Source organism: Culex quinquefasciatus, chromosome 3 (assembly GCF_015732765.1).
Source record: "Culex quinquefasciatus strain JHB chromosome 3, VPISU_Cqui_1.0_pri_paternal, whole genome shotgun sequence".
NCBI lineage: Eukaryota > Metazoa > Arthropoda > Insecta > Diptera > Culicidae > Culex > Culex quinquefasciatus.
Window position 1 is genome coordinate 8,203,971 of NC_051863.1, and position 27,024 is coordinate 8,230,994.

General features: G+C 34.9%; 2 protein-coding genes across 3 annotated transcripts in view; both read right to left on the reverse strand.

Annotated features, from left to right (window-relative positions):
• Positions 1–27,024, reverse strand: part of LOC6045490 (dipeptidase 1) — a 416,070-nt gene that overhangs the window by 97,075 nt on the left and 291,971 nt on the right. The window lies entirely within an intron of this gene.
• LOC6054081 lies at positions 11,691–13,240 on the reverse strand. Its single transcript, XM_038259114.1, has one exon. The coding sequence runs from the start codon at positions 13,214–13,216 to the stop codon at positions 11,942–11,944; it is 1,275 nt and encodes a 424-aa protein (XP_038115042.1). The 5' UTR covers positions 13,217–13,240; the 3' UTR covers positions 11,691–11,941.

Genomic DNA, 27,024 nt, shown 5'->3' on the forward strand with positions numbered 1-27,024 from the left:
GAATGAAAAATAGGGTGCCCAGAATATGGGACTTTTTCTAAAAACCTCGCTCCACAAGCTGAATTTTATTCCTTGAGCTATTTATAGAACTCCGGGCAAAACATGAGCAAAATCTGTCAACATTTACCCATTGATATTCAAAAGTGAAGTTTGTATGGGAAAAATCGAATAAATGTATGAAAATCCCACATTCTTACGGTTTGGTCTGCACGGTGCGCTATGTCTTTCCAAATATTCCCAAAAGTGCGATTCTTATTGAAAATGTATTGCTCTACAACTTTGTAGAACATATCAAACCAGTAAAACTTAATCCTGAAAAGTTATTAGCGATTTAAAAAAGTCATTTTTGTATGAAAATATTTTTTTTCGCTTACTTTAGGCTCGGGTATCAATGGGTTATTTGCATCGATGCTTAAAAAAAACAACTGTTTTCCAATTGTGGAGCAAGGGGCTTTTTTCCTGGGCACCCTAATGAACAATCATACAAATGATTCTTATCAAGCTTTTCAATTGAAAATTAATAAAATATACTTAAATAGTGTTTATGGTTAAAATATTTACGATGATAATATTTGAAAAAAAAAATTGAGAGAACTGATAAATTTCAAGAAATTCACACCGTCTGCGAAATCGTCAAAACTCACTAACCCTTGATTAGTGATCGAACAAGGGTATTCACTCGCTTAATTCTATAGTTGTCCTTAGGATTATTTTTATTCCTATTTGAGTTCGATAAAATAATTTGAAAAAAAATCGTTACATTTTCACAAAAAAACATAAAATTGCGGCGAAAGATAAATTTCTTAGATTTTACGCTGCTCGCGAAATCGCGAAATTCCACTAAACCTAGTTTTTTATAACGAAATAAGTAAATTTTACAAACCAGTGATATTTTTTCAAATAAAGAAGTTAGTTGTTTTTTACTACTGAAGACCAATAAATATATTTCAAACTGTAATTTTTTTTTGATTCTTGATGAAAATGTCTAGAAAAGAATCCTTAAAAAAGGTTAAAGATATCTGAAAGAAACACATTTTCAAAATTTCCAATCAATTATAAAAAAAATTAAAATTAATTTGTGAATGAGAAAATTTTCAAAAATGTGTTCTATTCAACCATGAAGTCCTTTAGCTTTCGAGGCGGAAATGGTGAAGAAAAATAAATTTCAAATTATATACTAATAAAACCAAAATAAAAAACCAAAACAAAAAAAAAATAAATAAAAAATACTAAAATGCAACAGACACAGCAGTAATGCAACTATTGAAAATGAATAAAAATATAAAATATATCGATCTGTGATATAAAAACTAAATTAAAATATAAGCTTGAAAACGTCCCAACATATTTTTTCGGAAAATTAGGAATTTTTTTTAAAAAAATTTTGACTACAGTTTTTAATGTAAAATTAAATCTGCAATCGATATCTTTTATGTATTTTTTTTTAACTTTGAGAATTTTGGAAAAAAAATTGATAAAACGACAAAAAAATCGTGTATCTTTTTCTCTGAATAGTCCTCATCAATACTTTTAACTTTACCCAAGACACTAAATCGATCAGAGAATTCCTTCAAAAATTATAGATTTTCAAATAATTACGTATCAATTTTGTGTGAAAAGCTGCCAAAATTAAAATTCCGTCGGTGAAACAAAAATTTCATTGTTGCTTTGATATTTTGCAAAACCAAAAAATGGCCATGATCAACGGCGACCAACATTTTCAAAACTTTTTTTTCGTAAAATCGTAATAACTCGTGATGTTTATGAGCAAACCCCTTATGTCTATATATTAAAATTTTTGTAATTGTCTGTTCTACAACTTTGTACAACACTGTTTTACTCTAAAAAATAACCCCGCAAAGTTAGAAAAAACACGAAATTTTAAAATAATTTTTTTTGTTCTAAATGAAAAAATGACCCTTCTAGGTCAATGTAGATTCGAAAAGTGCATTAAATTTCTCATAAAATGACATGTTCCAAAGTTTTTTACAGTCGAGTAACGGAAAATGGGAGAATTTTCAAAACTTTTTAAGTATTTTTATTCGATGAAAAATACGTTTTTTTTCGAAATTCTGAGTACGCCATCAAATCGGGCGTCTAATTTCACATAAAAGTCCCTTTGACACCAAATTTCTATCTCATCACCGTTTCTGGCTGCAAATTATTGAAAAACACCTTTTTTTCGCATGTTCAAAAATGGAAGGGGTCGTACCGCCCCTCCGTCACGAGATATCAAAAAACGGACCTCGGATTCGTGATCAGGGACAAAAGTTACCTCTTAGGACAAAGTTTCACGCAAATCGAAGAGGGGTCGAGGCAACTGCTGTGTGAGTTGGCGGAGAATTACCCCAGGGATAAATTACAAACTTAATAAATACTGATTCCTGATCGAATTATCAAATAATATGAATTTGTTGCCTATATTGCCGGAGAAATTTGAAAATAAAAATAAATGAAAAAAATAATGATTTTTGCCCAAACTGGGTCTACGATGTTAAAGATTATAAATTAATAGTTTTGCATATTAATTCAATCAAGTTTTAAGATTTCATCTCGAGCTCCCATAACAAGAAAGGGAAACGACTTTTCCTGACAACTAATGTATCCCCGAGAAATCATTCCATCCCGGATGGTGGGACATAAAATTCGAGCGTGAAATTCATATTAATTGTCCCACTTTTTCGTGCCGCCACGAAATCTTTTTCCCAGTCGTCGTCATAAAAACCGGAAACTCTAGCTCTCTAGCCCTTAATGGCGCTGAAAAGTGTAGTTTTATTTCGCCAAGATATTGAAGTGTGTCATTTCAACAGCGTTTTTTTTATGGGCCAAGTTTGGCCTCGAGCTGTGGTGAATGCAATTTCGAAGTTTTATGGGATAAATTTGAGATTTCTTTTTTTTTTTCGGGGCAAGAAACATTCGTTTGTGCTTTGGCGTGCGGTTTTATGGCGCTGTGATTTTTTTCGGAGGCCATTTCAAATGACACGTAACTTGTCAGTTTGGAAAGTGAGTGTAAAATGGCACATTTAATATGAGACCAACTGGCGATTTTTTTTTTATCAGAGACCTAAGGAACTTTTTTGGTACTTGTCCCAAGGCCACGCCATCATAAAAAATAATCGATAGCGAGCGTGCAAAAGTATGCAAATGTTACTATACCCCCTCACTAATTGGATGTCCTTTAATTGAGCCCTCGAGGTCGCCGACGACGAGTAGGTTGAACAACATTTTCATGGGCTCCATCCAGAACTTGCTTCGCAATGCTATGGCAAGGGCCACCACCTGCGGCCAATCTCAACTATTTAGCGCACCACCTACTTTCTCCGGCGGGCACAATTACAATAATCGGTGTGATAAATCACACCTTGCTGGGTCTTTTTTTTTTGGAGCTCGAACGACACCGGGGGACGCGTTGTTAGGTTTAAATTTATAAATTACGAGGTAATTTGGGCTGGGCAATTTATGGCAGGCAGGTAGTAATCATGCAATTTACCTCTTTCTTGGGTAATTATTATGGAGAAATTCGAAAAGTTTTCGAAAAACAACTTTTCATAGCCATACAAATTTTGGGCTGTCCACAGAAAAGCACTATGCAACTAACCGAAAATCTGGCAAAGTTGAAGGTTAGGATTTACATCATAAAAAAAAAATTAACACAAAAAAACGATTTCGACAAACGTTTTTGCGGGCATTATTTTGAGCTAAAAATAGACTTGTGGATCAAATGTGAACAATGACTATTTATTGAGACCTATTCTGTAAAACTGATATATATTCTTCAAATCTTTACTTTTTGAAATGTTTGTTGAACCTTCAATTATTTATTGAACCTTTTTTCAAAATTTGTCCACAAAAATTTATTCATTATTAAAATTTAATAAAATATTAAATTGTTATTAGAAAATTTCAACACAGATATTTAGAAAATATTTCCTGCGAACATGTTTAATTTGAACTTTTTTACGTTGAAATGTACAACATTGTTATTAATACTTTTGTTGCTGCTTTCAAGCTTGAAAAAAAAAATGTTTTGAAAATATTTTAAATTTTCAAACTAGATAAATTTGACTGCACAAAATTGTTTTAAAAGTCACTTTGGGCATCTTTGCTTTAGCTTATTTCTTTTTATTTTATTTTTGATGTGTTTTAGTGGGCAAAAAGTGCCAAGTTTTGAGCTAAAGGGTGTGAGGGACGTTTTATTTTTCAGCAAATTATGATATGAAAATGTTAAAAAATCCTTGATATTAAATAGTTTTTTAAAATAAAATTGAATTTGAAAACAAAAATATCTCCTAAATTGTTTGATGAAATGCACCACCTTCAAGTTCAAATGTAAAAATATTACCTTCAAAATAATGTTAATTTTGTGTGCATTATCATTTCAACCTTTGGTTGCTGAGACATGAACTAGCAACGAAATAATTGAATAACTCGAAAAAAATAGTTTTGTAGCACTTGTTAAGGTGGGCCTCATTTGCCCGCCCGAGGGAAAAAATCTGAACTTTTTTTCTTCCTCTCGCAAAAACACTGCAATTTTTTCGAAAACCGCATTCCAAACATATAAGTCGGTGTAGCCAACATTCTAACGAAGACAATGATGTATAGCAATATATACGTTTTATGTAAACTATTTGATTCTAGTACAAAATAAATGAAATTTTAGAAAAATCGTCCATCAAAACTGGTCGCGACGACGACGACGACGACCAACCAAGCAGACACACACGGACACGGGTGGAAAGAGAGAACGAAAAATAACGGCAAAATTCGAATGATGTGCAATGCTGGCGAAAACAAAAGTTTCGGGATTATTATTTTACTGAGAATTATAAAGAGAATATTGGTAGAACCGACTTCTGAATAAACCGACCACATTGGAATCGGTTCCAGGGGTCCCCGGGAATCCGGATCATGACCAAAGGGAAGAATTTTTGAAATATTTCTGCTTGCAAAATGGAGATAAACAATCTCAAATTTGAAAAAGAATAAACATGGCATTGGCCAGAAAGACGATTGTCCGTATTGGTCACTTTGTAATCGATTCCGGGTTTCCCCGGATAATCCGGATCATGGTCAAAAAGGAGATTCATTTCAAAAATAGTTGCACTTGAAAAATGGAGATAATAGATCTCAATTTCGGAAAAGAATAATTGTGACATTCTTCAGAATAGTGCTTGTCCGTATTGGCCACTTTGGAATCGATTCCATGTGTCCCCGGGGAATCCGGATCATGGTCAAATGGGAGATGGATTGCAAAAATAGTTGTGCTTGAAAGTGAAGAAAAACAAGCTCAATTTTGAAATAGAATAATCATGGCATTGGCCAGAAAGACGGTTGTCCGAATTGGCATCGATTCCATGTGTCCCAGGGGAATCCGGAACATGGTCAAAAGGAAAAACTTTTTTATAATTAATTGTGCTTGAAAAATGGATATAAACAATCTTAATTTTAAAGAGAATATGATGGCATTTTTCAGATTGGTGTTTGTTCGTATTGGCCACTTTGGAATCGAATCCATGTGTCCCCGAGGAATCCGGATCATGGTCAAATAAGAGATTCATTTCAAAAATAATTGTATTTGAAAAATGGAGATAAAAGATCTCAATTTCGGAAAAGACTAATGTGCCGTATTGGCCACTTTGGAATCGTCCCAGTTTTCCTGAGAAATTTGAATCATGGCCAAACGTGAGATTTTTTACGAAAATAGGTGTGCCTACAAATTGAGGCCAAATCAACATTATTTTTAAAAGGATTATAGAGGATTTTATCAGAATGATGTATCAATTAGGCACATTGAATATAATAATATATTTTCAGTGCAACTTTTACATTACAAATCATTTATTGTAAGGAATATAAAGTCCTTTGTAATTTTTTACTAGGTGAATGTTTTGAAATTAATTTCCTTTTCTATAGTAATATTAAAAAAGGACGCACTTCCAAATGAACTTCAACCATTCTGCGTTATAATTCAAAAATATGTTATCATATGATGCATCTTGCATCATCATGATCCAGATTTCAAAGGGACACCTGGTACCAATTGCAAAGTAGCCAATATGGACAAACTCCATTCTGAAAATGCATCAATAATCCTTTGAGAAACTAATTTAGCGCCAATAATCATCTGCCAACTGCAAGGACAACTATTTTTACAAAATGACATGATCATGACCCGGATTCCATAGGGACACCTGGTATCGATTCCAAAGTGCCCAATACGGACAAACACTATCTTAAAAATGCCATCATATTCTCTTCAAAATTTAGATTGTTCATATCCATTTTTCAAATACAACTGAGCAATTCTTTGAGATTTCGGTCATTCATTTTTTTTTTTGTTGTATTTTTAATTCGACTGAAACTTTTTTGGTGCCTTCGGATGCCCTAAGAAGCCATTTTGCATCATTAGTTTGTCTATATAATTTTCCATACAAAATAGGCAGCTGTCCATACAAAAATGATATATGAAAATTCAAAAATCTGTACCTTTTGAAGTAATTTTTTGATCGATTTGGTGTCTTCGGCGAAGTTGTAGGTATGGATAAGGACTGTACTGAAAAAATGATACACGGTAAAAAAATGTTAAAGTGGTTTTTAATTTCACTTTTTGTCACTAAAACTTGATTTGCAAATTTTTTTTTATTTTTTTTATTTTATGATGCCTATTTTTCAGAAATTTCCAGTATGGGCAAAACATCTTTGACCAACTTATGAATTCTTGAATCAATACTTTTTTTTCCAAAAAATCGAAATATAGGTTGCAAAATATTTCTAACTTCATTTTTCAATGTGAAATTGAATTTGCAATCCAAAAGTACTTTAGTGAAATTTTGATAATGAGGACCGTTTTCAAGTAATAGCCATTTTTAAGTAACTTTTTTGAAAATTGTCGCAGTTATTCATGTTTGTAAATTGGTGCCCATTTTGCCCATCTTTGGAATTTTTTTTTAAGTCGAGAAAATTATCTATATTTTGCTTTTTTGAACTTTGTTGATACGACCGTTAGTTGCTGAGATATTGCCATGCTAAGATTTATAAACAGGAAAATTGATGTTTTCTAAGTCTCACTCAAACAACCCACAATTTTCTAATGTCGATATCTCAGTAACGAATGGTCCGATTTGCAATGTTAAAACATGAAGCATTCGTGTAATTTTCCGATCTTTTAGAAAACAATATTTTAATTTTTTCTGCTTGCAATTGGCAGATGATTATTGGCGCTAAATTAGTTTCTCAAAGGATTATTGATGCATTTTCAGAATGGAGTTTGTCCATATTGGCTACTTTGCAATTGGTACCAGGTGTCCCTTTAAAATCTGGATCATGATGATGCAAGATTAGGGTGCCCAGAATATGGGACTTTTTCTCAAAATCTCGCTCCACAAGCTGATTATTGTTTCTTTAGATATTTTAGGACTCTGGGCCAAATATGAGCAAAATCGGTCATCATTTACCCATTGATACTCGGAGGTGAAGTTTGTATGGGAAAAATCGAAAAAATGTATGGAAAACCCAAGTTTCTTACGGTTTGGTCAGCACGGTACGCTACTTCCATTCAAATATTCCCAAAAGTGAGATTCTTACTGAAAATTTAATGCTCTACAACTTTGTAGAAGTGGTGGGTCTCGTGGCGCAGGGGTAGCGGCTTCGGCTGCCGATCCCGATGATGCTATGAGACGCGGGTTCGATTCCCGCCTTATCCACTGAGCTTCTATCGGATGGTGAAGTAAAACGTCGGTCCCGGTTTCTCCTGTCTCGTCAGAGGCGCTGGAGCAGAAATCCCACGTTAGAGGAAGGCCATGCCCCGGGGGGCGTAGTGCCAATAGTTTCGTTTTTAACTTTGTAGAACATACCAAAATTGTAAAACTCGATCCTGAAAAGTTATTAGCGATTTAAAAAAGTTATTTTTGTATGAAAAACATTTTTTTCACAAACTTTAGGCTCGGGTATCAATGGGTTATTCTCATCCAATGTCGCTCAAAATTTACACAGATGCTTAAAATAACCCAAAAAACCGTTTTCCGCTTGTGGAGCAGGGGGTCATTTTTTCTGGGCACCCTATGCAAGATGCATCATATGATAACATATATTTGAATTATAACGCAGAATGGTTGAAGTTCATTTGGAAGTGCGTCCATTTTTTTAAATATTACTTTAGAAAAAGGAAATTTATTTTTTAAATATTCACCTAGTAAAAAATCACAAAGGACTTTATATTCCTTACAATAAATGATTTGGGATGTAAAAGTTGCACTGAAAATGTATTATTATATTCAATGTGCCTAATTGATACATCATTCTGATAAAATCCTCTATAATTCTTTTAAAAATAATGTTGATTTGGCCTCAATTTGTAGGCACACCTATTTTCGTAAAAAATCTCACGTTTGGCCATGATTCAAATTTCTCAGGAAAACTGGGACGATTCCAAAGTGGCCAATACGGCACATTAGTCTTTTCCGAAATTGAGATCTTTTATCTCCATTTTTCAAATACAACTATTTTTGAAATGAATTTCTTATTTGACCATGATCCGGATTCCTCGGGGACACATGGAATCGATTCCAAAGTGGCCAATACGAACAAACACCAATCTGAAAAATGCCATCATATTCTCTTTAAAATTAAGATTGTTGTTCTCCATTTTTCAAGCACGATTATTTTTGCAAAAAGTTTTCCTTTGGACCATGTTCCGGATTCCCCGAGGATACATGGAATCGATTCCAAAGTGGCCAATACGGACAATCACTATTCTGAAAAATGTCACAATTATTCTTTTCCGAAATTGAGATCTATTATCTCCATTTTTCAAGTGCAACTATTTTTGAAATGAATCTCCTTTTTGACCATGATCCGGATTATCCGGGGAAACCCGGAATCGATTACAAAGTGACCAATACGGACAAACACCATCTGAAAAATGCCATCATATTCTCTTCAAAATTTAGATTGTTTATATCCATTTTTCAAGCACAATTAATTATAAAAAAGTTTTTCCTTTTGACCATGTTCCGGATTCCCCGGGGACACATGGAATCGATGCCAATTCGGACAACCGTCTTTCTGGCCAATGCCATGATTATTCTATTTCAAAATTGAGCTTGTTTTTCTTCACTTTCAAGCACAACTATTTTTGCAATCCATCTCCCATTTGACCATGATCCGGATTCCCCGGGGACCCCTGGAACCGATTCCAATGTGGTCGGTTTATTCAGAAGTCGGTTCTACCAATATTCTCTTTATAATTCTCAGTAAAATAATAATCCCGAAACTTTTGTTTTCGCCAGCATTGCACATCATTCGAATTTTGCCGTTATTTTTCGTTCTCTCTTTCCACCCGTGTCCGTGTGTGTCTGCTTGGTTGGTCGTCGTCGTCGTCGTCGCGACCAGTTTTGATGGACGATTTTTCTAAAAATTTCATTTATTTTGTACTAGAATCAAATAGTTTACATAAAACGTATATATTGCTATACATCATTGTCTTCGTTAGAATGTTGGCTACACCGACTTATATGTTTGGAATGCGGTTTTCGAAAAAAATGCAGTGTTTTTGCGAGAGGAAGAAAAAAAGTTCAGATTTTTTCCCTCGGGCGGGCAAATGAGGCCCACCTTAAGCCCACAATTGGAAACTATTGATCCGATTTTGATTTTAAAAAGTAAAACTTGAATAGAACAAACACGACGTACATTTCAAATAATACGTAATTATTCGATTTTAGTCATTTTGAAATGTAGTTTCTTCTAGTCAAAAATGTCAGATGAATAAGAATAACTTATTTTTTTTTTCTAAATTTTTGATCGGAAACAAATCTAATCTTCACGCAAAAATAAACAATTAAAAAAATGACAGTGATTTTTGCAAGCAACAATGTTTGAAAAAATCGTGTATTTTGAAAATAATTCCTTTAAAAGCTTATATATTATTATTGATAAAGTTCTTTAATCACAAACGGACATAATTGTAAATCAAATTGCATTTTAAAATGTCAATGAAAAAACAAGGTGTGAAACAATTTCCATTTGTTATGTAAATTTGTTAAATTAAGCACTTTCGATGTTTTTGCAAACAAATTTGATGAGTTATATTATAAAAACGGCTTTAAGCTAACTACGACAAATAAAAACACAAAACAAACTTTCTAGTTCAATGAAAAAATTATAGCGTCTAATTTCCCGTCCCGGGAATTTCTGGGATTTCCCGAAAAAAAAATTTCCTGTTTCACGAGAAATTCGTAAATTTCCCGGGAATACTCGAAATGTGAGCGAAAGATTACATTTTCTCAACGGTTTTGCACCCATGTCGTGAAAATTTTCAGAAAATTAAAATAAAATGAAAGATCTTAATTTGATTTCAATCAATTAATTTTTTTTACTCTTCTTATTGAACTAACAGCTCATCACAAAATTTCAAATTAAGGTTTATTTAATGTAATATAAATTTTTAAAGCATTGAATGCTTCATTGGAAATAGATCTTGCTTATTTGTTTGGCAGCGAAATTTACGATATATTGAAATGAAATTAAACGATTAAAATTTTGCTAGGTTTTTTATGGTATTTCAAAACAAGGTAAGCGGTTAATTTTCGCCGACATTAAAGTTGAGGGTTTTTACCGATTTTAACAAGGCAGGGTTGTGCATGAAGGATCACTTCAATTTGGTAAATAGTATTCGAGAAATCATAGTTTGAAGCAAAAAAAAAAAAATATTTATGGAGCACTGAGTCTACCAAGGGCGTAAGTATGCAAAAGGGAAACCAAATTCTGTAAAAATGTTAATTTTACGTATAACTAAAAACTACTTTTTATCGAAGTCATTGAAATAATGAAAGTTATCATAATAAAAATATTTAATAACAATTTCGTATCATAGAGAATGTGCCCCAAGAATGCGAAAATATTTAAAAAAATGGATAAAAATATTCGATAATTTTGAGTTGTGTTTTATTAAAGTATTGTTTAAAGTAAAAAAGAAGGCAATTTCAATGTTTATTATTTATTCGAGATTTGAAACCAGTGGAAGATATTTGTCATGAAAAACATAATTTTGTATTCTCTGAAACTGATTACAGAGACAAATTTAAAGGAAATTTCAGGTTGTGCAATATGAATCCATTTCCAAACACCATGATTAAAAAAAAAACTTTGCAGCAAAACAAATAAAAATCTTATTTTTTTTGAATTATTACACCATATTGAAATACTTATTATTCTGGTACAAATTTTATTAAAAGTGTTTGTCCCCCCCCCTTCAAGGTTAACCCGAAAAATCAGGGGGCAAAAATTTTTTTTTTCAAAGAACTTCAAAATCTCATTGGAAGTTTAAGTACAATCAGCTGAAATCAATTTAAAATGCATTCCCCTGCGTTTAAAACCATTTTTATCATGTTTAGGTTGATTTAAAAATCTCTTGAAATCTAGAAATTTTGTCGATGTTTAATATCTTAAAATTATTTTTTTGCTAATTTTGTTGTTGTTTGCAAAACAACTGAACTACTGTAAACTGGGGTCAATCGGGACACACGGTGCGAATTGGGACAGCAGTTTTAACCATGTTGGAGTACAATATTTTGATTTTTCTGGTTGGTTTCGGTTAGAACAGACTCAGGCCAACAAAATGTGTACATCCATTTTCAAATTTAAAAGCTTTAAGTGCTCTAAAAACTGCTGTCTCTATTCAGACTGTAGTCCCGATTCACCCCATTTTTTAAATACATATTTTTAATTATTTTCCGCTTGCTCATAAATTAATCAACTTTGTTGAACGATTCATGTCTTATTTAAATTACGATTGTTCAATAACAATTAAGGTGATCAGTTATATATTGGTGCATGATTCTACTTTTTTAAAGTGCATCTACTGTAAAAAACTCTTCAGCAGCTACAATCTTTCCAAAAACACTGCATTCTAACCGCAGATCAACACCGCCACAGCTTCTCAAATCTAGCCGCCCTTCTTCATCTCCCACAGAAACGTAACGAGCGTGTACGTCATGTTCATGAGTTCGGTGAACCGCTCCTGGGTGAACTCAAAGTGCCCGCCGGTGCTGAAGCGAACGTCCTGGTTGCAGCGTTCCTGAATCAGCGTCAGCTTGGCACGCACCGCCCGATACTGGGGACCGAACCGTTCCGAAAACTTCAGGTCCTGGGGCCAGCTGAGGCAGTACACGGCTTGTCCGATGGAGCTGTGCACGTCCTTCAATTTGGTGGTTAGGTAGGTGTACACGAAGCATTCGAACGTTTGCAGGATGATCAGGTTGACCACTTGGATGGTGTAGATATTGAAGGGTTTGTCTTGGGCCATCACGAAGAAACATCCGCAAGCCATGTTGAACGCGGTCACGTAGTAGATCACCAGGAAGGTGCCCTCGAGTAGCGGTCTGATGGTTTGAATGTGACCCAGAAGAATGCAGTGCTGGTTGATGTGCTCGGCGAACTGCTGGTTGAGTTGGTCCCAGAAAGTGGACTCGTCGTAGTTTGAAGAGGATGCTTCCTGCGTCAATGGGATAACGGAAGCCTGGTCGAAGATCCGGCTGAAACTGTTGGCAACTACCTCGGCTTCCGTGAGGAGACCTTTGAGGACCATGAAGATGGTGACAAAGTTGTTGACGGCGTTGACGGTCGCTGAGAAGATCAGCACAATGTAGATCTTTTGAATGACGGTGTTCAGCAAGGTGTGGCTCGAGACTTGGAATGGTAGCTGCAGAGCATCGATGTCGAAGACGAGCGCTGGTACAGCAACCATCATCAGATTGATCAGGGAAACCAGGGACACGTTGCGCACAACGAAGTAGGACCGTTTGCGGGTTTCCAACGCACATGGTCCTTGTCGATCGAAATTTCGCGCGTTGATGTATCCACGCACTTTTCCCAGGTGTGTGTAGTTACTACCAATCAGCACCAGTCGGACCAGGACCACAACTGTCTCGGTGTACACCAGCATATTGTACACCAGCTGAACGAGTTCATGGCAAGTGGTTACGGTTTGATACGCCCTCCAGGTCATCAGGACGTACATCAACGCTGTGAAGCAACGGTAAATGCTCCACCAAACTGGAGTCTCACCATCGTCACCCATCAGATGGAGTCCTCCAATGGCCGCCAGTAGATCGTGGTGCACGAAGTACTCCTTGTCGCAGTGGAACTCGCGGAGATTTCTGCGGATTTTTGCCAATTGGCCATGAACTCGTTGACGAAAATGGTTCAAAGCTGAGAACATTTTCGATACTTCGTTTGGGCTCGGCTGTTCTAGAACAACTGAAACGTTCTAGATTTAATCTGGAAATACTTGCACTGCACGAAATGACGTCAATCAATGAATTATTCAGCAATTAAACCGTTGCAATGTCCCCGATTTTGCATCGTGGGAAACGAATTTCTTTGATCCCGTGTGGGGATGTCAATCTAACTTATCGATTTCTCTCATAATTACTTTTGAAACACCATAGAATTAATTGAAATTTTGTTGTAACCAAACTGTTGAAAAGTATCAAATTGTCTCAATTTCGTCAACATTACACCATCAAAATGCATCCCTGTTCATTCTGCAAGCGATGGGAGCGACCATCAAACCCCACACCGGAAAGGTTTTAGGAGTTTGTGTATCCCAAATCAGTTCCCCCAAAGGGGAGAGAAACCCCGTGCGCGTGATGACCTTTAACTTTGCCATCCCGGAGCCAGGTACCCGTACTTGTCGTCGTAGTCGTCGTTTCTTTTCACTGTTATTTCTGCTGAAATGCACCATAAAATAAAGCAGCAGCGGAACGTGATTTGTTTTCGGTAATTTTACGACTGCTTGTCGGGGGTTTCATGCCCGCCGAGCTGCCGTAAAAGTTTGGGAGCTTTTTCCCCTTTCAAAACTTTATGAGTACTTCTGGGAAAGGGGGAGAAGGTCTCCTAGTTGTGCTTTTCAAGCTGCCTTTATGGTCTCGATAGACTGACGGGATAGCTCGAAGCCAGCGAATCGAAAGTTACGAGCGATTGTAATCGTGATTGGTTCGATGGAACGATGGGAATCAATCGCCGTCCTTGGCCTGGAATTCACATATCTGGTGCATCATTTGAAATGTATAAGTACAGGGCGAAAAATTCCAGAAAATTAACTGACAAAAGAAAAACTGCCTTTACCGTACAAAAGTTGCATTTTAGCGACATTTTTCAAAGTGTATGTCTATCCTCCCTCCCCGCTCGTCTCGAAATCTACCCGAAAATCGTGGGCAATTTTTTCCAAGAACTTTCATTAGGGATTTAGGGCGAAATTGGGTCATCAGAAATGTATGAATTTGTATGAATAAATTTAATATAGTAAATTACGTTACAGAAATTTTCACTTGCAAGATAACTTCAATTCTGGGCAAAATAATTGACACAACCAAAGTTATCTATCGAGCTAAGATTTTAAACCGAAATTTATTTTGTTCACCATATTCATGAATATATTTGATCAATTATTTGAATAAAATACAAATCACCTCGCAGTCTGGTTCTAAAAAAACCAACTGAGGTTATCTTGCAGAATTCAAACTGATATTATATTGCAGATTTGATGATTTTAGAAAAAAAATATCGCTGCAAGATAACCTGTGTACTTGAAAAGTTATCTTGCAGCTACCATTTTTTTTAAGTACTTTTTTGCAATTCCGTCGTGAAACTACTTACTTTTCCTGTGATTCTTCAGCGACAAAATAGCCTATTTTTCTGTACCAAAAATAGAACAGAATCGAATAGCACCACTTTTCAAAATAAATGCTGAAAAGTTCTACTTTTCAGCACTCAAATGGGTGCTGAAAAGTTGAACTTTTCAGCACTTGTTTTGAAAAGTAACACTTTTCAACATTTTTTTTTGATTTAAACGATTTATTGACAAAATACATGAAAATTTGACATAAAATTTTACTCAGTGTGTGTTTTTTTGGAATTGCAAAAAATGTTGAATGGAACTCGTTGCAAAACTTGATTTTTTTCAGCACTCATCGTATTTATCCAACTCGGTTGAACTTGTTGGATAAACTACTATTTTATTACAGATCTAGCCTACACGCCACTAATGTTAGTTATTATCGCATTATTGGCAGTATGCCTCAGAAACTGACACCCCGAGCAGACGCAAATAACTTGGGAATAACATTCTTTGTTATTTGAAAATACTAGGCCAATAACATTTTATGTTATTTATAACAAGATTTGTTATTCGCCGTTATGATTTTTTTGTTATTGGATTGTTATTGTAATCACAGACTAATAACATTTTACGTTATTTTTCGAACAAATCTTAGTTATTATTTTTTGTTATTTTAACAACTAATCCGATCATCCCAATAACGTTTGGAGTTATTCTTCCATAACAAACAATGTTATTCTCAAGTTGTTTTTGCTGTCAATCAATATCAGACCAATAACAATTTTTGTTATGATAACATAAACTGTTATTGAACTCTTATGCAAAAATGGATTATTCAAGATTATTCCATAACACTTTCTGTTATTTTAACAGTATTTGTTATTGAAATGCAATGAATTTAGTTATTACCGTCTGTTCGGGACATCGATGTCTCTGTGCTTTCTTGTTCTTAGCTTGCTGGTTTTCCTATCTAGTTAGCATAAGAGAGCACAGAGGCGTCGATACGTATGAGTTAAATCTAGAGCGTCCAATTTCCCGTCCCGGGAAAAAAAATCCCGGGAATTCCCGGGATTTCCCGGAAAAAAATATTTCCCGTTTCCCGGGAAATTTGTAAATTTCCCGGGAATTCCCGAAATACAAGCAGAAGTATACATTTTCCTACCTTTTCGGCACCAATGTTTTAAAATTATACAAAAAATAATAATTGGAGATTTGATTTTTTTTTATTTCCATTTACTGTTCATATTAACTAATCAGCTTGTCTGTAAATCTCATGCCAAGGTTTAATTCAGATAATATTTATTTCTGAAGCATTCACCACTAAGAATATTGTTTGCTTATATGTTGAACAACAAAACTTACGCTGTTATGGAATGAATATAAACTATTTTATTTTTGACAACCTTTTTCAATGTTTTTTTTGTAATATAATTTGAAAATAAGATATTTACATCTTCCGGCCAGGATCAACATTGAGATTTGTTTGATTTTTTTTTTTACCTTGAACATGTTGGATGGAAATTGAACTGATATAATTAAATTTTTAAAAAAGGTTTGTGTAAGAAAAATTTATTTCTAATTATTCGAGAAATTACAGATTGAACTAATAAATTTATGAAGCACGTGAGCTACCAAGGGCGTAAGAGGGTCATATATGAAAAAAATATTGTTGAATTTCAACCACTTTTAAATGCTCAAAATTATTTTAATCTAATTGATTTATTAGGCTGAATACCATATGACTAAAGTCATATCATAAAGCCATGAAAAACTATAAAAAACAACTTCGTATCAAATTTTCAAATTAAAAAATAGTGTTTCAAGTTAAAAAGCGCTAGAAATTAGATTTTTAAGGTGAATTCAATGATTTTTTATTTATTCACAAGTTGATTTTTTTGTTTTATTTTTATTTTTATTTGAACTGCATGGTCACTGAGACAAATTTAAAAGCAGTTTTATGGTTGTGGAGCATAGATTTTCACTGTCCAAAAACTTTGATTTAATAAAATCCTTCTCATCAAAAATACTAATAATATTTTCTTTCACTTGGGACGATTTGAAAGATTTCAAAATAAGAAAGTTTATATTTTTTCTCAAAGTTGCATGATTTTTTACAAGCATTCAAGCCATTAATTCATCCTCACACTCATTTTGACCATTAAAGTTGCTGTTCTATACAATTTCGTTGCAAAAAATTATTCAGAAACAAGATTAGAATAATTTTCGTTAAATTTCAAATTTCCCGGGAATTCCCGGGATTTCCCGGGAAATATGTTGAAAATTTCCCGTTTCCCGGGAATTTTGTAACCCCGGGAAATTGGACGCTCTAGTTAAATCTGCGTCATTTTTTCATTTTTGCGCGTGGTGCGTCGAAAAACTCAGTTTTTATTTTCAAAAAAATCGTATCTCAGAGTAACGAAAATATAACTTCACCATTTTTTGATATGTTATGTGAAATTTTCCGAGGAATCCGATAAAAATATTTTCAGACATAGGCTCTTTGGTCCCAAGACATTCAAAACAGCATTTTATGTTTTCATTCAACCTTTCCAAATATTGACTTAGATTTTTTAAACTTCTTACTATTTTTCCCAAATAGCCAAACAAATCACCTTTTTTTTGAAATATTAAGAAATATTTTTAACCATTCGTAAAAAAATATCAATCTGGTTACATAATTGTATTTTTTTCAAAATTATAATTAACTAAGAAATTCTCTCAAGCTTTGTTTTTTTAGTATTTTTGATAATAATTTTGATTTTTTTTGTCGTTAGTTTCGTTCAAAGATGTCATTTTGTTTCTTCCAATAGTCATGCAAAATAGACAGGATAATGTTCGGAAATCTGTATCTTAGCCAGGTTTTTTTATTTGCAATGTATAAGGTTACGATAAAAAATAGAAACACGGAAAATATGATAATACTATTCATATGCATTTATATTTTTAAATTTTTTGTAAGGCTGTTGCAAATATTTTTTAGTTTATGTTGCCCCCTTCTTCCTTCAAAATCGGCCCGTAAAATCAGGTGGCAAAACAAATTGTTTTTTTCAAAAAACTAAAAAATTTCAATGAAAATTTAAGTCAAATCAACTGAAAACACTTTGAAATGCATTTTTCTGCATTAAAAAAGACATTTGGCGTGCTAGGGTTCCATCATAAATATATTTTTTTTTTGTATGATTTCAATATTTATTTTTTTCGCAAATTTTTTTGTCAGTATTTTTGTTTTTTTTTTAAATGATGATTGCAAAACAACTGGACTGATATAAAATGCATTTTAAAACCCTTTTTTGATTGAAATCTTGAAAGTATGGCTTTGAGCGAGTTGTGGCGCTATAACCACGGCAAATAGTGTCCTGGGCATTTGTGGAAATACAATGTCCCATCCTCGAGGGTTCCGGAGCACCAAAACTTCTTAGAATGGTGCTCCCAACGAATAATAACCTAAAACCAAAACTCGGAGCGTATGTTGGTGTGTCCCCACGCTTCTTTCTCCCCTGTAGATTCAGAATTGTATTGTTGTTTGAACACCCCGTGCTCAAACTCAATCCAATTCAACGAATTACTTTGCGGTAAACTTTACGCAGTAGGCCTGGCCGCTTTAACGCTTGTGATGTTTCAATGCATTCTGCACTACAAATGTTAATAAATGACAAGTAGATGCTAGGCGTAATCTAACCTAAGGCACTCTCCAGGATCCCTTCGAAAGATTGGCTACGCTAGGGTTTGATTAGATTAGATTAGATTAGTTTAGAAATGTTGAAAAAACTAACTTAATCCACCTATGTGGTTGGAGCCTTCCTCACAACAATGGCTGTACACAAGTTTCATCTATTTTTTAGATCCGGCTTCCAAAAAGTACATCGATATCACTTAAAAGGCCATATCTCGAGACAGGGTTACCAGATCTTCAATGTTTTGGGCTCGTTGGAAAGGTTTTTCGATTACCTAACCAACGATGGGTCGGATGATGGATCCGGACAAAGTTTACATACATTTAAGTGAGTGCCGGCTTCAAAAAAGTACATCAATATCACTTAAGGGGCCATATCTCGAGACAGGGTTGCCAGATCTTCAATGTTTTAGACTCGTTGGAAAGGTCTTTTGATTACCTAACCATCGATGGGTCGGATGGTGGATCCGGACATAGTTTACATACATTTAAGTGAGATCCGGCTTCAAAAAAGTACATCAATATCACTTAAAGGGGCATATCTCGAGACAGGGTTGCCAGATCTTCAATGTTTTGGATGATGGACCCGGACATAGTTTACATACAGTTAAGCGAGATCCAAATATATGTGAAAACACATTTTTATACATAACTTTTGAACTACTTATTGAAACTTCAATCTGTATAAAACTCGATCTATGGGACCCTAATTCAAGTCGAATGCAACAAGTTCGGGTCAAATCGGTTCAGCCAGTGCCGAGAAACATGAGCTAGTTTGTTGGTCACATACATACATACACACACACATACACACAGACATTTGTTCAGTTTTCGACTCTGAGTCGATATGTATACATGAAGGTGGGTCTACGATGTTTTTATACGAAGTTCATATTTAGAGCAGGATTATAGCCTTACCTCAGTGAGGAAGGCAATATGGCTTGTAATTAAAAATTTTATTTTTTATTTTTTTGCCCCCCCACCCCCTCCCTTTGGTCAGAGTCGAGGGACATAAACTTCATAAAATATTCATTAGAATTTAATCCGAAAAAAAACTTAATTCCTTTTTATTTTTCTATTTTGATCGCCGAATATTTGCAAGCAGAAAAAAGTGAAAAGTGTTCAAGTTAAAGACGTTATTTTTTTATTTTGAATTTTTTTAATTCTGAGATTAAGGTTTTGCAGCACGAAATGTAGGCGGCGCCACTAGTGAGGAGGTTACTTGCCAAAATTCGTATGCCTATTGCCGGGTTGAAGTACAAAATCGATTATTTCTCATGATTCCTTGCATCAATCTAAGTGAAACTGGTTGCAAAGGACGAGAATTTTTTTTTGCTTTAAGATAACTAACATCAAGTTTGAAGCGCGCAAAAAAAAATGTGAACATTTTCTTTCAAAATCATCACGAAAAAATAGTTTCCCCTTGAATATCCATTAAACAAACAGTTATATCGTTGATAACAGATGTGTTTACGTATATTCAAATTATGTTATTGATTTTTGACAGACTTTCTTGTCAAGTAGTCTTAATTACTCTCTTTTTCTAAATTTACAGTATTCTCATAGAAAAATAAAAAAAATTAAATGTTGTACACCAAAATGTTGGAAATATTTTTTCTTATCCGAATCCGGCATAAGAATTATAAAATTGTTGATTTTGAGCGTAAAAACATTTTTTTCAAAAAATCATAGGTTTACGCTACTTGTTCATAGGTGGCGACATGACAGCAAAGCTAAAAGTGCTGCAAAACTTCTATTAAAAAAAGGAAAAAAATGCACCCCTACAAAATTTAAATGAGTTTTTCTCAGTGTCGTCTAACTAGCCCTCATTTTTCCTTTCACGATATCTCAAACACTATTGGTTTGATTTTCAACGATCATAATTCAATCATTTTGTTATCAATAGATACCTTTCGAAAAGGTAAAAAAACATATTTTGTATTTTTTTTAATAATGGACAATCAGTTAAGTGGTATGGTTTTTGCAATCTAATGTTTGTCAAGGTCGTGATATTTTTCAATTAAATATGTTGTACTATTTAAGCTTTCGAAAAATCATACTCCCAAGTAACATTTTTTTCCAGGAGTTCTACAAGAGCTCTTCAAGATAGCTACAGCATAGCAGTTTGGACCGCGGTAGGATAAAATTCTCTTCAAAACTTCTTCGGGAGTTTGGAAGAGTACTTGAAGAGAGTTTTATCCTACCGCGGTCCAAACTGCTATGCTGTAGCTATCTTGAAGAGCTCTTGTAGAACTCCTGGAAAAAAATGTTACTTGGGACTGTTACTTATTCATGAAAGACATGTGTATGTAAAGCAAAAACAACCTAAATTTTTATGGATTTGACACTAGCACCATTTATCCCATCAAGCTTCACACCATACAAGGAGACAAAAAATGAGCAAAAACAAGCTTCTGAACACGCGTTAGTGTGTGCCATCATCATTTACATATAAATTATGTGCTTTGATATCGAGTACTTTTTTCGCGCCAGCGAAATTTTTCCGCACCAAAACTGCGAAAGCTTTGTTATCGTGGGCATAAAATCAAACCAAAAGTGGCAAAACTCTGTGTGTGTTTGTGTATGCAACATGAAAAAGCGCACAAAAAAAGCACCACCAAAGCTCTTTGAGCACAACATAACAATCCACTGGAAATTTCCCCGATTCTCGCCCCTCGATAACGACTTCAGCTGACGTTTGGGAAGGCAAAAGTGACAGAGGAGGTGAGCAAAAAAAAAAACACCAACAATGGAACAAAGTGATTCCGCCGGGGTGTCAAAAAGAGTGATAGCTGGCGTACGCAGATTTATGGCATATTGGATTCATAAGCGAAAGTAAGGCAACAACAACGACAAAATGAGGCCAAACCCGTCGAATCCAAACGCGGACTGACTCAGCTGCCACGTGGCAGAGCACGTGCTCGAGAGGGCACTTGAGCAGCAGCAGTGGACATAGACAGGAGGGGGTCCAAGTGGGTGATATTGGATTCGCTGTGTGGTTGGAGGTTTTTTTTTTTTGGACACGAATGTATCTTTGAATACCGAGAATGTTTCATATTTTCGTTTGAATTGTTTTTTCGTCGAAGGATTTCATTTGTTTCTTTCTTGTGCCAACATCAATGCGCTTCTTGGTGATGTTTATCAAGTTTTGATTGCTTTTATAAAAGATCAAGACTTTAGTTTCTTGGAAAAAATCCTCAGAAGCGTATGATTAATTTGAAACATGTCCAGTTTTCAATAAAACAAGTATCATGTTGAAATTTTATTCTATCTTAAGGAGAGAAGGAAGATGATTGAAATCCAATCAAAGGTTTTTAATTATTTTTTTTTGCTGAGCCTCTCATCTTGATCAATCAAACCACATCAACTTTACAATAACTGAAAAATTTCATTTAGTAAAAATACTTGAAATCATAGAGTGACAAATAAAATGCAATGTTTCACCCGTTAAGTGCACTCAAACAAATTTGCACTCTGAATCGAAGCACTCACCTCCCCCATCAGCCAAACAGTAAACATTTTCACTCTGGTCAAGCGGGTTCGGTTCGGCGCCCAGGGTCACAAATCGTGGCCCCCGGAACGTGCCACCGCGTAAATCCAGGCCACGTTACCGCGTCAACCCATGCGTCATTTTCGACCGACCGTGGTCACCACCACCACCACCACCGAGAGTACGGATCTGCACGGGGCCTTCAAACGGATTTCCACCTACGAGTGCGAAAAACTAATTTATGGACTTGATGGAGTCACTTGTAAGGGGGTTAGGGAGGGTGGTCTCCGTGACCAAGGGTTGGGACTCGGGCGATGAACTTGTAGTACGTGAGAGGGTCACGATTTATTTGATATCTAGGGGGGCTGGTTTGCAGTGCACTGAAGCAAACCGTGTTCAAAAAAGTTGAAACTGTATTGATTTTCTCAGCAAAAATTTTATTTTGTGTTCCATTACCATAATCCTATCAAAAAATTAAAACTGTGCAAACCTCCAACAATTCAATCTTGCAATTTTTGTCAGTGTCATTTCAATCACAGAAACCAACTGCCACCATCCCCCACCACACACCCCTTTGAAAACTTCCGAATGGCGGATGTTAATCGCCGTTCCTGACGCGTTGACGTTTTACACTTTGAAGCCGCCTGACGGTATCTCGAATCTGTCATCGTGGCACTAACCGCACATTTACATCATGTGCGAACGGATCCCGGAGGCCAGGCCAAACTGTGAAATCCTACATGATTTAAATTTGACATTCATTTCGCTCGTTGGCGTTCAACTTTACGAGCCCCAAAGCGCCCAGTGAATGAGGTGTCCGAAGTGAAGCTTTGATGGTAATGATTTTGTCACGAATATGTTGTCGACTTTTCTCTTACTATTTTTTTTTATTATTGCAATTGATCGTTAATACGTCAATCTTGGATTAATCAGGAATAATAACATGAATAAATATTTAAAACATAAATCAATTTTCAACACTATTTTCGCTTGAAAATGTTAAATTTTTGAATTGAAAGTTTCTAAATCTAAAGTTGACAAACAACAAACTCAAAGAAAAACTCTTGAGATTTAATGAAATAAAACGTTTAGAAGAATGGCTTGCTTTATTTGACATTGCCAATGTTTTCAAAAATGTATTTTTCTGTATTTTCCACTAACATTAGTGAAAAAAAGTATGCAGTAATTTTTGTACAGTCCAAGACAATATTTTCTAATGTTTTAAATGATAATTGTATCAATCTTAAGTAAAAAATGTGAAAAAAAGCAAAATAAAAATAAAAAGAGACAATTAAACAAACGTGAACATAAACTAAACCAGAAACGGCCGTTGCAAATATTTGTAAAGTTTATGTCGAACACCCCCACGGCGTGTTTTCTAGAACAACCTATTCAGGAAAAAATAGTCATCGCCACTTTCAAATGTGTCTTATAGGAAATTTTCTCAGCTTTCCAATACTTCTAAAAGCGAAATGTTTCATCAGGAAATTTCTGAGATATCTCTATTTTAAGTTTTGCCTTCCTCACGTTACTGAGGAAAGGCTATAAAATCACTCGAAAAATGAACTTCTCAATAAGCCTCCTAGACCCACCTTCATGTATACCTATCGACTCAGAATCAAATTCTGAGCAAATGTCTGTGTGTGTGGTGGGATGTTGATCAAAAAATTGTCACTCGATTATCTCGACATTGGCTGAACCGATTTTGTCCGTTTTGACGTTATTCGATCCGTCTTGGGGTCCCAGAAGTCACTATTAAAAATTACGCAGTTTAGTTAAGTACTTCAAAAGTTATGCCAAAAAACGATTTTAACAAAAGTCCGGAAGATTGTAAAAAGGGTGGTTTTTGTAAGAAAACCCGTCATGCTATACATTTTCAGAAAGGTATTTAAAAGACCTTTCCAACGCGTCCAAGACATTGAAGATTTGACAAATCTATCAAAAGTTATAAGCACTTAAGTGTTATTTATACGCTTTTTGGAGGCCGGATCTCAGATATGTTGATGAAAACGTTGTCCGGATCTCTCATGCGACCTATCGTAGGATGGGTATTCAAAAGACCTTTCTAACGCGTCCAAAACATTGAAGATCTGACAACCCTATCAAAAGTTATAAGCACTTAAGTGTTATTTACGCTTTTTTTTTGTATTTTGGATAGCACCCTTTAAATGTGAGGAAGGCGCCAATCACCTATGGGTGGATTAAGTAACGTTTTTTGGTTTTAAATTCCTTTATTATTTATAGGAAACTTTATACTAACAGTTCAGAAAACTTATCAAATGACTTTGTGGAAGTTTGCAAACCGCTTAACATTTTGAAAATTATGTTTAGTCTAAGTTTTTGAATACATGGGATTTATTCAGAAATTAAAATCATAAAACAGTGTAAACATGTATTTTTTACAAGAATTTTTTAATTATTACATATTTTTGCCTTCCTCACCTTACTGAGGAAAGGCTATAAAATCACTCGAAAAATGAACTTCTTAATTTGACCTCGTAGACCCACCTTCACGTATACCTATCGACTCACAATCAAATTCTGAGCAAATGTCTGTGTGTGTGTGTGTGTGTGTGTGTGTGTGTGTGTGTGTGTGTGTGTGTGTGTGTGTGTGTGTGTGTGTGTGTGTGTGTGTGTGTGTGTGTGTGTGTGTGTGTGTGTGTGTGTGTGTGTGTGTGTGTGTGTGTGTGTGTGTGTGTGTGTGTGTGTGTGTGTGTGTGTGTGTGTGTGTGTGGGATGTGGGTCTGTGCACCAAAAATATGCACTCGATTATCTCAGCACTGGCTTAACCGATTTGGACCGTTTTGGTCTCATTCGATTCGTCTTGGGGTCCCATAAGTCCCTATTGAAAATTATGAAGTTTAGTAAAGTACTTCAAAAGTTATGCTAAAAACGATTTTGGCGTATGTCCGGAAGATTGTAAAAGGGTGGTTTTTGTAAGAAACCCTGTCATGTTATACATTTTCAGAAAGGTATTAAAAGACCTTTACAATGAGCCTAAAACATCAAGGATCTGACAATCCTATCAAAAGTTATTAGCACTTAAGTGTTATTTATACACTTTTGGAGGCCGGATCTCAGATATTTCAATGACAATGATGTCCGGGTCCATCATGCGACCCATCGTTAGTTAGATAATCGAAAGACCTTTCAAATGAGCCTAAAACATCAAGGATCTGACAATCCTATCAAAAGTTATTGACACTTAAGTGTTATTTATACACTTTTTGGAGGCCGGATCTCAGATATTTCAGTAAAAATGATGTCCGGGTCTATCATGCGACCCATCGTTAGTTAGATAATCGAAAGACCTTTCAAATGAGCCTAAAACATCAAGGATCTGACAACCCTATTAAAAGTTACTGGCACTTAAGTGTTATTTATACACTTTTTAGAGGTTTGATTTCAGATATTGTGATAAAAATATTGTCTGAATCTTCCATGCGAACTATCGTTGGATAGGTTTTTTTTATCAGACCTTGCCGATGAGCCAGAAATATTGATGGTCTGCGAACCATATCAAAAGAAATGAGTAATAAAGTTGATTTGTTAAACATGTTAAGGGGGAATGTTGCTATTTTTACTGAATGTATTGACTTTATGCCGGGACCGTGGTGTAGAGGTAAGCGTGGTTGCCTCTCACCCAGTCGGCCTGGGTTTGATCCCAGAAGGTCCCGGTGGCAAATTTTGAGACGAGATTTGTCTGATCACGCCTTCCGTTGGACAGGGAAGTAAATGTTGGTCCTGGCCTAACCTAGTGGTTAGGTCGTTAGCTCAGTCCAGGAGCAGGAGTCGTCTCCCTGGGTCCTGCCTCGGTGGAGTCAGTTGGACTAACAATCCAAAGGTCGTCAGTTCGAATCCCGGGGTGGATGGAAGCTAAGGTGTGAAAAGAGGTTTGCAATTGCCTCAACAATCAAGCCTTCGGACACCTAGTTTCGAGTAGGAATCTCGCAACCGAGAACGCCAAGGCAATGCTGTAGAGCGAATAATTTGATTTTTTTTGTATTGACTTTATGAATATGAGGAAGGCACCAACCACCTAAAGGTGGATTAAGTAACGTTTTTTGTATAAATATCACTCTGATTTAGCTTGTTCAACCGAAATTTTAGCAGGTTTGTGATTGTTAATGGTATTATTGAATTTTAATGAATAAATTTGATATATTCTTAAGCAAACATTAACCAGGAACATAAATATAATTATGATTTGAAATCGAAAATGTACTACATATTACTGTAGCAAGCTTCAAAAGTCATATGTTCATGAGTATAAAATAAAGATAAAATTTTATAAAAAATTTTCTGTAGAAAATGCACTTAAAATTAGCAATAAAACTTGAGTTTTTCAATTAAGAATTCTGAAAACACCGTCACAAACATTTATTTTTGCTTTAACAAAAATTAAATAGTATTTTAACAAAAAAAATGTAACAGAAACATTCTTTCCAAACTATTTGAACAAAAATCAAGACATTTATATTTTTTTAAAATGAGATTGAAGTTGAGAGTCTTATAAACTTCTAAAATGTTGCTAATTCCTTGATCATTTAATACAAAAAATAAAACTGAAACAATCATTTCATACTAATGAAAAGTATTTCTCCTAAAGCGGTAATTTGCAGTATAATTTCGAGTTTAAAACATGTTTTGTATTCATGCAACTAGTTAGTGTTTGATCAAGGAAATATGATATTTATTCATAAAAATCTTGTAATACCCTATCAATCTCAAACCTGTAGAAATTTCGGTTGTATCAGATAATTCCAAGCTGAATCAGAGCAGACCGGTGTTATTTGTACACAACAATTATGTAATAATCTATTTGTTCTTGTAAAATAGTAGTTTATGCAACAAGTTGCAAAAATATGATTTTTTCAGCACGAGTCGTACATTTATCCAACGAGGTTCACCGAGTTGGATAAATACGAAGAGTGCTGAAAAAATCAAGTTTTGCAACGAGTTCCATACAACATTTTTTGCAATTGGGTCCTAAAATGAAGCTTAGATTGCTGATATTATTGTTCAAAGCGATAAAGCTTATTTTTCTGAGTACAATGACCCTTTGTACGACCATAAAGAGCTTAAAATGGATTTTTAAATCAATTTTGAAAAATTAACCTCGCGGTCCTTCTTGACAGAAAAGCTCCTACTTGACAGCTCGTTCCAAGGGGACCATAGTTGGTTCATCGAAAAAATGTTGTCTTGTGAAAAAAAAAATTTTGCATTAAAATGAAAAAAAGTGAT